General features: G+C 38.8%; 1 protein-coding gene across 1 annotated transcript in view; it reads right to left on the bottom strand.

The window, feature by feature from the left end:
- Nucleotides 1-15,371, bottom strand: part of SLC2A13 (solute carrier family 2 member 13) — a 374,249-nt gene that overhangs the window by 57,968 nt on the left and 300,910 nt on the right. Inside the window, exon 7 of the mRNA XM_066258114.1 lies at nt 1,289-1,414. Coding sequence (XP_066114211.1) covers nt 1,289-1,414 — 126 coding nt within the window. The remainder of the gene's footprint in view (nt 1-1,288; nt 1,415-15,371) is intronic.

Consider the following 15,371-nt stretch of genomic DNA (forward strand, 5'->3'; position numbering starts at 1 on the left):
CTCCTATTTTAAAAGTAAGCCTCTGGCTTTTAGACCTTCTGAGAGTAAAGAAATGTCTCATTTACTGTCCCATTTCCATTTGTAAACATATCTAATAAGTTCAGACCTTAATTCTGTGAAATACACATGAATTTTATAATATGTCCATAATTCCAGCCTAGTAACTTTCAGTTCTTTTTCTATTGAAAAAAGAATATCAAGGGTTAAAATGATAAAACTATTACATCCAGAAATATTTAGTCAATTAACTCCCTAATGAAGCTTGGCTGATGAAAATTACACACTTGGGTGTTTCTAAAAGAAGCTCTTTTAAAGCTTTCATTTTCAGTAATTTAATTTTACATATTTCTTTGTAATTAGTGTATTTAAAACGTGATCTGGATTTTCACTCAACTGCCATATAATTTACTTTTATTTCATCAGAGCAATTCCCCAATAAAATGATTAATAATGATATATTGTATTTTATAGCTCCGAGGAGGTACAAGTACTTTATAACAGAATTCATTACCTTCATTCAGAACTCTGAGGCAGACAGGATAAGAACATATTATCCTCTTTATGTGAATTTAAAAATCAAAAGAGGTTAAAGCCATGTTGAATAATAATATTTACATACTTTCTGTGACCATGGCTAAGAATATTAGTTCATTAATGTGGGGAACATTTGTTCTATACAAATAGTTCACTTACTCGCCTACTACAAACCAATATGATCTGTCAGAAAGAGAAAGATTTCTAGCCTCCCAGACTGGTTACATGCCAGCGATTACCAACTTTTATCCTTGTTTTGCTCAATTTCATTAAACTCCAGGAAGATACTCTAAGAAAACAGTCATTCTATGAAAGAATTTCAAGTGACATTAATTCATTTTGACTTGACAATTTTCTGTCTTTCACTTAAGTTTAGGAAGTTAAGTGTGGAAATTACTGGTGTAAACACTACGCAGTGGGAAACACAGCCTTGCCAATACACAGGAGGCCTTCCCTGTCTTCCCAGCCTCCTGCAGCCTCGGGCGGAGCTGGGCCTGGCGCCTGGGTGTCCTGACGTCTTTGTTTGGGTGCTTTTTGCTCTGAGTCAGTGAAACACATTCTCACCATGTTTTACACTGACTCTCACCACTATACGCTGCAAAAGAATACAGTTATAAAGGTCAGTTTAAAAGATTGTTTTAAAAAAGGATTAGCTTTAAAGAAATGCAATTATCGATGGTGAGTGCAGTCTAAGTTTAAAATAGGGCCCCTGAAACTTGACCCTATAGTCTAACAGGAGTAATGAGCGCCATACCTGCCCCAGGCTGCCTCGTTTGTAGATGCTGTATTAACTGGGACACAGGAGGAGTCAATGATGGTCGATTTGTTCATCTTGTAGCAGAAACCGCAGTCCGGATCCAACATACATTCGTTACAGTAACTGTAAAATGAAAAGAGTTGCAGTCACGTTAGCAGAGACAAGTGGTGCTCGCCCGCATTTCCCGTGCCGCTTTGCAGGATGCCCGGTCCGTGAGAATGGTCTGCGCGCGGCAGAGGGACGTGATGAGGCAGTGCGAGCTGGCAGGCCTCCCCATCTCTCCCTCTCCTGCTGCGGCACCTTCAGAACTCACTTCCACGTGGAAGAGGCTTGAGTCTGAGACACTGGATGTAGGAGGACCCTAATCAACCCGCGGCAAATTAACTCTACTTTTCTAAGCCATTGCGCTTTGTTAAGAAAGAATAGAGTGGCCCATCTTAACCCAGATAACTGGCTTCAAATTATACCAAAGCCTTAATTTCTCTTAGTTTCCATTATGTATCACATCTTTTAAAAATAGAAAAAATATTTTTCATATATATTCCAAAGTAGAAAAATTCAAAGAATGAAACAAAATAAGTATACCTAAAGAAACTATTAAAAAACAAAAATACCACCATCCAAATAATAGTCACTGTTAACATCCTGGTGGACACCTGTATTTTTAACAAATATATAATGAGTATCAGTTATGTGTTATGCTTAATTTACAAGAAGTTAGTGTAGGAAAAAAGGCTAACTTTTAGGTCAGTTACATCTACTGGTTGGATCACAGAGCCATAATCAATTAATGGTCACTTAACAGCTGTATCCTAACTGCCAGAAAATTCTACACGGGAAAATCCATCAGTGGGCAGGGTTTTCCAACCTGAAGCTGCAGTGCACTTGTGGAATGAGTTTTCTTGCTGTCACACTCGTTTGCCAGACAATTCTAGGGCACCTCACATGAGCAAGGCACTGGAGATAACTAACACAGTAAGACCCAGCCCCTGCTCCCTGGTAGATAAAAGGCAAGGATGAGAAACAGATACACAAATAATGGCAGTGTAAGAGAAAATAGGAACTATTCTAAGGATAGAGGCATGCTTATTTGCTTAAAAGGCCTGGGGATAATTTCAGAGGTGTTATTCTAGTTGGAGCATAAGAGAAATTGACCAAGCAGAGAGGGAGAAGGAAAGGTACTTCAGAGAACTGTTTATTTTACAATTAAAGGTCAGTACAGACTTTTAAATATCTCTTGTGTACAAGTAATTACACAATGGAGTGTGGGGAGCCTGACCAGGCAGTGGCGCAGTGGATGGAGCATCGGACTAGGATGCGGAGGACCCAGGTTGGAGACCCCGAGGTTGCCAGCTTGAGCGCGGGCTCATCTGGTTTGAGCAAAGCTCACCAGCTTGGACCCAAGGTCGCTGGCTTGAGCAAGGGGTTACTTGGTCTGCTGTAGCCCCACAGTCAAGGCACATATGAGAAAGCAATCAATGAACAACTAAGGTGTCACAACGAAAGACTGATGATTGATGCTTCTCACTCTCTTCGTTCCTGTCTGTCTGTCCCTATCTATCCCTCACTCTCTCTGTAAAAAACAAAACAAAACAATGGAGTGTGGGGGAGACACAGGATAAGAACTACTATTAAGTTCTCCGTAAAAGATGTGAATCTTGACTCAAAATCAAAATACTTCGATTCATTTAGCTAAATGGGAAAATACTGGCATTGTTTAAAAATCAGATGATTATCATTCTAGCCTCCTTCTGTAAACATTTCCTTTGCAAATAGCCATCCCTGTTTTTGAGTGAGACTTCAGTCCTACACTAAAGGTGGAAAAGAGGCATTTCAAAGCCTAATGAAAGGTCAGTGTACTTTAGAGAGGTGACATAGCACTGTAAATACTACATCGTCCACATCCATGATAAGCAAAATAAATAAAGTGAGAGAAAGCATTAGAAGTCCCCTGAGTTTCTGGCTTTGAGAATTACACTAGGCTAATTTGGAAAAGAAGATAATTCTAATGGATATTTAATTGTTTATTCTTTCCATAATGAGGTGAACTATAACAACCCGGATTGTTCCAATGGCTTTAAATGATACTATTTGGGCAAGGTCAACTCATCAATTTGTAGAAAAATGACTTTCTTTAAAAAAAATTTTTTTTTCATTTTTTTCCAAATGAGAGAAGAGGAGAGAGAGAAACAGACTCCTGCATGCTGCCCAACTGGGATCGACCCAGCAACCCCCCATCTGGGGCCGATGCTCTGCCAATCTGGGGCATGTTCACGACTGAGCTATTTCTAATGCCTGAAGCAGAGGTACCATGGAGTCATTCTCCTCAGTGCCTGGGAATCAATCAAACCATGGCTGTGGGAGAAGAGTGAGAGAGATAAAGAGGAGGGTGAGAGGTGGAAAAGTAGATGGTCACCTCTCCTGTGTGCCCTGACTAGGAATCGAACCCAGGACATCCACATGCAGGGCTGACGTTCTACCACTGAGCAAACCAGCCAGGGCCTACTTTATTTTTTTTAAAACAAGTTATTCCTAAAAAAGGCCCAAAAATGTAATAATAAAATTTAATATTTACTGAGAACCTACTGAACATATGTGTCAGGCAGACAGGGTGTTACCCATAATGCTTTGCCTTCTCTATCACTCATTCAAGCATCCAACTCTGACCACACCTCCTGTTCTTCCCTGCTCTGTCATGCTCATTCATTCAACAAATACAAATACTTTACACTTCCTAGGTGCCAGGCACCATTCTGGGGGCTGGGAAACGTTTGTGAGGAAAACAGATTCCCTACACTGGTGGAGGTGATTTGCATTAGCTGTCCCCATGACCTCTAGTTGATTGGTCCCTCTATTTGCTTCCTATTCACTAGCTTTTTCCTTTCTTTAGTTCCATCCTTATTGAACTTGGTGACCATGGCCCATCATTTCAACCTCTTAAATTTCACTAATCATATATTTTTCCATCACACCTATCTAGCCCAAACTCTAGCCATCACGTGAATGAAAACAGTTGCCTTTTCTGTGCCTTCACTCACACACCCAAATGCAGCCGAAAGACTCACACACAGCAGATTAGGAGTTTCTCTATCATGAACAACTACCCGCCTCAAAAGGCTCCTCAACAGCCTGAAATTCTCCATAGTTTTTTCTAGCCAACTCCAGATGACTATTTCAGCCACCCTACACAAGGACTATTCTTCAAATTTCTACTGCTTCATTTCCCTTTACTCTGCAAATGACCTCAATTCCAGCTTTACAGAGAAAAAAGATGAAAGTGGTAAAGACAGGAATTTTATAATCTTAATGCAAAACATAAACCATCTATTTTTCCACACTCCAGTTGCAGAGACAAATCAGTTCTTAACCTAAGACCAACTGCTTTATCTGGGCTTTCAGAGCATTCCCTCTCTTTGCACCATTACAGACTCCTCTGTGTACTTTCCCTTTGTTCTCTTACATGCCCAGTGTCTGAAGGTAGATTAGGTTTTGGATTTTATTTCCTTATTTTTTAGCAAAGGGGAGAGAGAGGGACATATAGGGACAGACAGGAAGGGAGAGAGATGAGAAGCATCAATTCTTTGTTGCAGCACCTTCGTTGTTCATTGATTGCTTTCTTATATGTGCCTTGACCAGAGGGTTCCAGCAGAGCAAGAACCCCTTGCTCAAGCCAGCAACCTTGAGTTTAAGCCAGCTACCATTGGGTCATGTCTATTATCCCATGCTCAACCCAGCAACCCTGCACTCAAGCTGGTGAGCCCATGTTCAAGCAAGTGACCTTGGGGTTTTGAACCAAGGTTCTCAGCATCCTGGGTCGATGCTCTATCCACTGCACCACTGCCTGGTCGGGCAATATCTTCTTTTTTAATGTAGGCATGCATAGCTATAAATTTCCCTGTAAGCAGTGCTTTAGCTGCATCCCATAATTGATACATTGTATCTTCATTTTCATTCTTCTCAAAGTATTTTCTCATTTTTCTTGTGATTTCTTCTTTGCTCCATTGAATTAAGGAGTATGTTATTTAATTTTTACAAATTTGTGAATTTCCTAAATTTCTTTTGTGTTTCCTAATTTTTACTCAATTGTAACTAAAGAATATATCTGGTGTGGTGTCAGTCCTTTTTAAATTAGCGAATCTCACTATATGGCATATAATCCATTCTGAGCATTCCTTGTACACGCAGGGAGAACAGGTATTCTGCTGGGTGACATGTTCTTTAGTTACCTGTTAGATCTAGATGGCTTATAGCAGTTATATTAATCTTAAGGCATCTTAGTCCCTTGGTTTCTAACAGTCTTTACCTCCACTTTGTCTACATCCTGGCTGTCATTATCTTGAACAAGGGTCGGTAAACTACAACCCCTGAGACAAATCCAGACCAACTAACAGGTCAATTTATTTTTGTAATGTTTTACTGGGACATGATCATGCCCATTCATTTACCTACTGTTTAAGACAGCCTTCAAGTTCTAGAGTAGAGAAGTTCTAAAATAATCCAGATGACTTGCAAAGCAACATACATTTACTCTCTGACCTGACCCTCTACAGCAGGCGTCCCCAAACTATGGCCCGTGGGCTGCCTGCGACCCCTGAGGCCATTTATCCAGCCCCCACTGCACTTCCAGAAGGGGCACCTCTTTAATTGGTGGTCAGTGAGAGGAGCACTGTATGTGGTGGCTCTCCAATGGTCTGAGGGACAGTGAACTGGCCCCCTGTGAAAAAAGTTTGGGGACCCCTGTTCTACAGGAAATTTGCTGATCCCTGATCTAGTACACCTATGCAGATTTGTTACTTCTTTCTTACAAGATCTCTGGCCACTCATTGAAAAGAGGTCAAGTATTAAAAGATGTTCAAATCCTTGTTATCCCAGGGACTGGGCCACCATTTGGGAACTGATATAGTCAACCTTTATCTGTGACCTAGAATGTTTTTTTCCCACACATAGACCACTGGTTTTCAACCACTGGTCTGCCAGAGACTTTATGAAGGTCCACAAAAGAGTTAATCACTCTGATGCTGAATGAAGATTATAGACCCAACTTATATAGTTGATTTTATGGCAAAATTCTCCCAAATGTAACAACATTTCTAACTTTGACTTGACATTTAGAAGGTAACACAAAACTTTAAATAATCTTGAGTAATCTGCTAATTGACCTTTTACAGAGAGCACATAACATAACTGTGGCTTTAACAAATGACATTAAAAAAGGAAACAACTTCTAGAAGTGGCTATTTTTTATTCATGATTTGCTCTTAAAGGCTTTCTTGAACATGACCTGATAAATTTATGTAGGATTTTCTAAATATAAATCTGAGAATTTAAATATATTGGTGACAAATACGTATTCATAAGAATATTCTAATCACAGATGAAAATTTTTTGTAAAAGCAGACGGCTATATCAGGCCAATTTATCTCTTTTTACAGTATGATCTAGGGTGAGTTCTAAATTCTAGACTTCAAGTCTTCCATCCATAGAGTACATAATCTCTAAATACCTACCTAGTTGCAAGATTCTATATGAAAGAAAAGACAGAAATACATATACTCTAACAAGAAGTTTTTGGTCAGAGAAGCATCTTCTCTGACCAAAAAGATATGAAACTAGAAATCAATCACAGGAAAAAAACAACATACACAAAAAAGATACGGAGGCTAAATAACATGTTACTAAACAATGAATGGGTTAATAATGAGATTAAGGAACAAATCAAAAGATACCTTGAAACAAATGAAAATGAGTACAAAACAACCCAAAATCTATGGGACACAGAAAAGGCAGTCCTAACAGGGAAATTCATAGCATTACATCAAGAAACAAGAAAAATATCAAATAAACAATCTAACTTTACATTTAAAGAAACTTGAAAAGAACAATAAACATAGTCCAAAGTAAGGGAAAGAAATAATAAAGATCAGAGCAGAAATAAATGAAATAGAGTAAAAAAAAAAAAAAGCAAAATCAATGAAGCCAAGAGCTGGTTCTTTGAAAAAATAAACAAGATTGACAAACATTTAACTAGACTCATCAAGAAAAAATGAGTGAGGACCCAAGTAAATAATCAGAAATGAAAGAGGAGAAGTAACAAATGACACAAAAGAAACACAAGAGATTGTAAGAAAATATTACAAACAACTATAAGCCAACCAACTGGACAATCTAGACAAAATAAATAAATTCCTAGAAACATACAATTTTCCAAAACTGAATTAGGAAGAATCAGAGAATCTAAATAGACTGATTACAACTAGTGAAACTAAAGCAATAATCAAAAACTCCCAATAAACAAAAGTCCTGAACTGATGGTTTCACAGGTAAATTTTACCAAACATTCAAAGAGGAACTAACAGCTATCCTTCTCAACTGTTTTTAAAAAGTTTAAAAGGAGGTAAGATTCCCAAACTCATTTTATGAGGCTAATATTATCCTAATTCCAAAACCAGATAGACACTATAAAGAAAGAAATTTTAGGCCAATATCCCTAATGACATAGATGCTAAAAATCCTCAACAAAATATTAGCAAACTGGAAAAAGCAATATATTAATAAGATCATACAACATGATCAAGTGGGCCAGGGATGCACAGCTGGTACACTGTCTGTAAATCAATTAACATCATAACCACAAAAATAAAATGAAGGATAAAAACCACATGATATCAATAGATGCAGAAAAAGCATTTTCTAAAATCCAGCACCCATTTATCACAAATACTCTGAGCAAAGTGGGAGTAGAGATAGCATACGACAATATAATAAAGTTCATATATGACAAACCCACAGCCAATATCATACTCAATGAGCAAAAACTACAAATGTTTCCCTTAAGATCAGGAACAAGACAGGGATGTCTGCTTTTGCCACTCTTATTCAACACAGTACTGGAAATCCTAGCCATAGCAATGTGACAAGGAGAAGAAATAAAAGACATCCAAGTTGGGAATGAAGAAGTAAACCTGTCATTATCTGCAGGTGACATGATACTGTATATAAAGAATCCTACAGACTCCACCAAAAAACTACTAGAACTGATTAATGAATTCAGTAAAGTAGCAGGATACAAAATAAATATTCATAAACCAGTTGCATTTTTATACACCTATAATAATCACAATTGCTTCAAACATAATAAAATACCTAGAATAAATTTAAGCAAGGATGTAAAAGACCTGAACTCAGAAAATTGTAAGACACTGAAGAAAGAAACTGAAGAAGATACAACTAAGTGGAAGCATACACTGTGTTCATGGATAGGAAGAATTAACATCATTAAAATGTCCACACTACCCAAAAAAATCTATGGATTTAACTCATTTCTATCAAAATACCAATGGCATATTTCAAAATATTAGAACAAATATCCCAAACATTTATATGGAACCACAAAAGACCCCAAATAGCAACAGTGATCTTGAGGAATATGAACAAAGTTGAGGAATCACAATACTTGATATCAAACTATACTACAAGGCCACAGTAATCAAAACAGCAAAATAATTGGCATAAAAACAGACATTTAGATCAATGGAACAGAAAACACCCCCACACCTTTATAGTCAATTAATATTTGACAAAGGAGGCAAGAACATACAATGGGGTAAAGATAGTCTATTCAATAAATGGTGTTGGAAAAACTGGACACATATAAAATAATAAAACTGGACCACATTCTTACACCCTACACAGGAATAAACTCAAAATGGATTAAAGAATTAAATGTTAAGACTCGAAACCATATAAATTCTAGTGAAAAATATAGGCAGTAAAATCTCAGACATGTCTTGTAGCAATATTTTTTTTCTGATATATCATCTCAAGCAAAAGAAATAAAAGAAAATATAAGCAAATGGGACTACATCAAACTGAAACGTTTTTGCACAGCAAAGGAAACAATCAACAAAATGAAAAGACCATCTACTGCGTGGGAGAACATATTCACTGAGATATCTGATAAGGGCCTAACATCCAAAATTTACAAGGAACTTAAAAAAAATTTCAACACCAAAAAACCAAACAATCCAATTAATAAATTCAATTAATAAAAGAGTACTAATAACTATGTGGAAAAGTGGGAAAAGAAAAACAACACAAACCCAAAACCAAAAGAAATGAGCAAAGAACCTGAATAGACACTTCTCCACAGAAGACGTACAGATGGCCGACATATGAAAAGTTGCTCAACATCACTAATCATCAGAGAAATGCAAATTAAAACCACAACGAGATATCACCTCACACCTTTCAGTATGGCTATCAATAAATCAACAAACAAGTGTTGGCAAGGGTAAAAGGATTGATGAAGCCACTGAAGAAAGCAGTATGAAGTTACCTCAAAAATTAAAACAAGAACTGTCTTATGATGCAGCAAATCCACTTCTGGGAATATATAAAAAAGAAACCCAAAACCCTAATTCAAAAGAATATATGCACCACTATATTCATTGCTGAGTTATTTACAGTAGCTAATATTTGAAAGCAGCCCAAGTGCCCATCAGTAGATGAGTGGATAAAAAAAACAGTGGTACATTTACACAATGGAATACTACTCAGCCGTAAAAAAATGAGGAAATCTTGTCTTTTGTGACAGCAGGAATGGATTTGGAGATTAAACTAACTGAAATAAGTCAGAGAAAGACAAGTAACATATGATTTCACCTATATGAGGAATCTAATGAACAAAAATAAACTAACAAAACAGAAACAGTCAGTTTCAGAGAATAGACTGACAGCTGTCAGCAGGAATAGGGGTTGGGGAGCTAAGTGAAAAAGGAAAAGGATTAAGCAAATAAAAAATGTATAGACATTGGCGACAGCGTAGGGATTGTAGGAGAGAAAGGAAGGTTGGGGAGGTGAAGGAGGGTAGAGCGGGATTGATGGTGATGGAGGGAGACTTGAGTTGGGGTGGTGAGCCACAGTGCGGTGTACAGATGATGTGTTATGGAGTTGTGCACCTGAAACCTATTTCATTTAATTAACCACTGCCACCCCAATAAATTAAATAAAAATTTCAAAAAGTAACAGTGTAAAGCATATTAAAATGTTGTAACATCTTACAAATATTTACTCGTACTGACTTCATGGCAGAAATGATAGGTGTGCCCTATTTTAAGAAACTCTAAATTTACAAAAGAAATGCAAGGCACTATGCTTTATAAAAGGAATTGCTGAATGAATTAAATAAAGTGGGGGTTCCACTCTATTAATATATAATATTTTAAATTTCAAACAAATCAATATATAACAGTTCTGTAAATCCAGGCATTGTCACCAGAAATAAATATGCTACATTATTGATTTACTGATATTAGTCTGACAAGCCATAAAATAGAGCTAAATAAGAATGTACTAAGCAAGCAAGCTTATAAAAGAATTTCTGTACAGCGTTAAGTCCGGATAGTAGCTCTTATAACTATTCAAATATTACCAGGTTAGTGATCAAAGTTATGTATTCTATAACAAATCAAAGTATATAATCAATGCTGTGCTTTCACCTTTGGCCAAGTTCTCAGTACAGTTAAAAGGCCTGTTCCCTTCCAACTGACGCACATCAAGGCTTAACATCCGGGCAAGAAAAATAACGGCTCCTCCTCACTCCCCCCCATGAGGAGGCAAAGACAACCTGACAGAGGGAACCTGTGGACACTTGTTACACAAAACAAAAATCTTAGTTTGTAAGTTATTTGCTAGCTTCAGTTCCTGTAAAAACTGGAGACAAAAACTCTGGCATTCAGACGGGCCAGGTCCGGAAGACATGTGGCCTTCATCCACTTAGATGAACAAACTGCAGAGTCCCTTCAGCAGAAAATTCTCAACCCCCTCCTTTTTGTTCCTTTGTCCTAGTTTTGCTTATTGCCCCCTCTTCCTCCCTCCTTACAAAAACCCTTGCTTGTATTTGAAGGGGGAGACAGGTTGTTGAGGACCAGAGTCCCCCCATCTTCTCAGGTGGCCAGCACTTGAAAACACCTCTTCCCTTGGCACCAGCACTGGTGTCCTGTGATTGGTTTTCAGGGTGACTATAGGCTACTGTTCCTGCCCATTTAAGGAAAACATTTTGGGGGGGGAGGGGCAGTGAGGTATATATCTGAGTCATTTAAAAAATTTTTTTTTTAATTATTCATTTTAGAGAGGAGAGGGAGAGACAGAGAGAGAAAGAGAGAGAGAGAAGGGGGGAGGAGCTGGAAGCATCAACTCCCATATATGCCTTGACCAGGCAAGCCCAGGGTTTCGAACCAGTGACCTCAGCATTTCCAGGTCGACGCTTTATCCACTGCGCCACTACAGGTCAGGCCTATCTGAGTCATTTTTAAGCTCATTGCAGAGGGTACTTGAAACTGAGCTAGGTTTTCAAGTTGCCAGAGGCTAAAGCTGCCATTTGCAAACATTCAATCCACAACTCAAACAGAACTGGTTAATAATTTTGATGATGCACTTTCAGAAACACTAGCTGCAAGGGCCAATTTCCATGTAGCCCCAAGAAAAGAGCCACAGAAAGAGAGGGTCCTCTTTTCAATCACAGCCTGCAAAATCTCATAGTAAAAGGACATCACAGTACAGTACTTGGAGAGAATTTGTGGTAAATAACCGTGCCTAGAATTCACACCACTGTTCGTGATTGTTGATCCTTTCTCTTGGGGAGACTACTATTTAATAACCTATGATGCTGCTCTTCTAGGCAATGAAACTGTTGGGGGAACTGAGTACACAGCTTCTGTAGAAACTCTAATAGAAGTCAAAATACCTCATCCAGACAAAAATTACCATTAGAACCAAATCGACCTGCTAGCTGAAGGGAGGGGTAGATTTATTTTTTCAATTTCTGACCTTTCTTTTTAGAAAAGGAGAAAAATAAGTATTCCCATAATTGGAACAAAACTGGTTCCTAAACTTTAAAATGTTTCCAATGAATGTAAAAAAGAAGAGAACAAAAGGCAGCTTAGTGTCTAAGGGAGAGGAAGGATGGCCTATTGTCATTTAGTCAATAGTTTACATGTTCACAGGGCACCCTGGGTCTGAATTGAATGTGTCCTACTCTTTCTCCCAGAGAAAATCCTTTAGAAATTGATTTGGGTTCACTCAAACATTTTTGTTTCTACTCTGTGAAGTCAGGTATAAACTCAGCCCTCTAGAAAATGGTCCATTTGCTTCAATTATGTCTCATTAAAGCTAATGAGAGGGAGTATGATGAACAGTGTTTGGTTTTTAAAATGCCTGCCTCTGGCATGGCCTGAATTTCAGAAAGTCAACGTGGCAAGTGCAGGTGTTAGGATGAGCGGTTGCCTCAGGTTCACTTTCATTCTCCGTGGGGCACCATCCACTCCCTCGGTCCTTAGGCATCAATTTAACACCCCACTTTGCAATAACGTCACTCTGTTCCCTGTGACAGCTACTCCAAAGTTTCCTTCTCTTTACTATCCCCTTCTCAGTCCTAACTGTCCTCCCCGCTTTCGGCAGGTGACTTGGAATCCCGCTGGCTGACCAGAGAACAAACACCCTTCCCGGGTGACAGCCTGCCTTGCTTGCTGCCCTGTGTAGACCTGGTTTCCGCATGAGTACTGCAAAGACAGGGCTGCCTTCCCCCTCGGCCAGAGTGTAGATGGTGACTTCCTCTTCCCATTTGGGCTGTATAGAGAACTCCTGACAATTTAAAAAAGACCAAAAAACAAAAATTCTTGGGACATAAGTGATTGGAATTTTTATTTATTTTTTTATTTTAGTGAGAGGAGGGGAAGCAGAGAGACTCCTGCATGTACCCCGACCGGGATCCACCTGGCAAGCCCAGTAGGGGCGATGCTCTGCTCATCTGAGGCCCTTGCCCTGCTGCAACCAGAACCATTTTTTAGTGCCTGAGGTAGAGGCCATGGAGCCATCCTCAGCCGGGGGCCAACTCGCTCCAATTGAGGCCATGGCTGCAGAGGTGGGGGGGGGGGGAGGGCTGGGAGGGGTGGGGAAGCAGATGGGTACTTCTTCTGTGTGCTCTGACCGGGAATCGGACCCAGGACTTCCACACGCACGGCTGATGCTCTACCATTAACCCAACTGGCCAAGGGCTGTGGCTGGAAATTAAAAAGCGGGAGATCTACTGGCTTTGATTTCACGAAGCCACGCACGCCTGCGCACTCCACTGCAGCGGCTCTTACACCTTCTTACTGTTAACTCTGGGCACTTCTCTTTCTTCATTTTCATTTACAGTTTGTGATAAAACTCCCTAAAATGTTTTCCTTCTTCCTGATATCTTCTCATCCCTAATGACACTACTCCCTTCGCAATTCTGCCTGCCTCCTGTCAGACTGCCGCCATCTTAGTTTGTTCTTTCTCTGCTTGGTTCTTTCTCCTTTGGTTCTGTTCTTTGCAATCTTCTTTCATTACTCTGCACACTTCCCATGGGAAATTGACCTTTCATGACCGTTACTATCATCAATACACTGGCTCTGCATGACCTGTTTCTCCAATTTGTTTCTCTTCCCCAAGTGTCAGACCCACATTTCCTATGGTCCCATATTCCGGATGCTTCACAACTACCTCAACTCAAAACAGCTAGAGCTCCATCTCTGGCTTTCCTGTCAAACTGACTGCTCTTCTGTGTCTCTCAACTCAAGACCTAAGCACGACCTGAGACCACCCTCATATTTAGCGACGACACCATCAATTCTATCTCCAAAGAATGGAGAACTCCTCCACTCGGATCTATAATAAGTAAAAAGATGTTGAATAAGAGATGGATGGATGTCACTTATATGGACAGCAAATCTGGTAGTTGTTTTTATAGTTCCATTACAGGAGGTACACCTGTTTCCTGTATCTTAGTCCAGTGGGATCAAAGGATTAACTATAAAATTGTTCCTTAAAATTCATGGCTCTCCGATCAAACCTATATACAACTGTCTGGAAATATCTGAAACATAGTCCTATTTCTCATCTCTTCCCCTTAGAAACGGAGACTAAAAATACAATGGATTCTTGAGCTACAGGCAAAAAATAATTCACAGCGGTGAGGCCTGGATATTAAAAGCTTTTGCTCTTTAGCACTATTGAATAGGGCAAATTTAGCCTATTTGTCAGAATAGGTTTCACTTTTAAACATTTACTGGTACCTAGATTCTAATTTCTAGTTAACTGTCTAATCTTTTATAGTTTGTTTGCTTTTAATAAGTTCTTAGATTGTTTCTCTAAAGGGGAGGCAGGGAGGGTGAATAGAGCTCTATCTGTCAAGCCTCTCATCTTCAATGGGCTAATGTTTTCTTATTATACTGGAACCTTTGATCAACACTTATAAACAAAAACCCAATTCCAACTGATTGCAAATATAAAATGACATGTATATGCATATGTTGATATATGTACGTATGTATATTTAGGTAAACAATTTATTATATATAACATATTATATAATAAAATATATTATAAAATAAAATATATTATTTATATTATGTATATATAATATGCACATTTATAAACAAGTTTTTCAATCAATAAATTGAGAGTAAAGTCATATTTACAATACAAGTTGGTAATCAAAATGTATTCACAGACCAGGCGGTGGCGCAGTGGCTAAAGCGTCAGACTGGGATGCAGAGGACCCTGGTTCAAGGCCCCGAGGTTGCCAGCTTGAGCGTGGGCTCATCTGGTTTGAGCAAAAAGCCCACTAGCTTGAACCCAAGGTTTCTGGCTCCAGCAAGGGGTTACTCGGTCTGCTGAAGGCCCGCGGTCAAGGCACATATGAGAAAGCAATCAATGAACAACTAAGGTGTTGCAACTCGCAATGAAAAACTAATGATTGATGCTTCTCATCTCTCTCCGTTCCTGTCTGTCTGTCCCTGTCTATCCCTCTCTCTGATTCACTCTCTGTATCTGTAAAAAAAAAAAAAAATGTATTTATGCAAATATAATACATTTGGTATGCAGCATGACAGCTTCAAAGGAAAAAGTAACCCAGGAATGAATCTTCTTTGGTGGCAGGATACATGATACATTATCCCTTATTGAAGACACAGAAAGGAAATATTAGAATTGGAATATATTAGAATTGGAATTTCTAGGCTTGCCAGTAGACCAAGTAATTAGTATTTGGAGGGTG

Source organism: Saccopteryx bilineata, chromosome 2, assembly GCF_036850765.1.
Source record: "Saccopteryx bilineata isolate mSacBil1 chromosome 2, mSacBil1_pri_phased_curated, whole genome shotgun sequence".
Lineage (NCBI taxonomy): Eukaryota > Metazoa > Chordata > Mammalia > Chiroptera > Emballonuridae > Saccopteryx > Saccopteryx bilineata.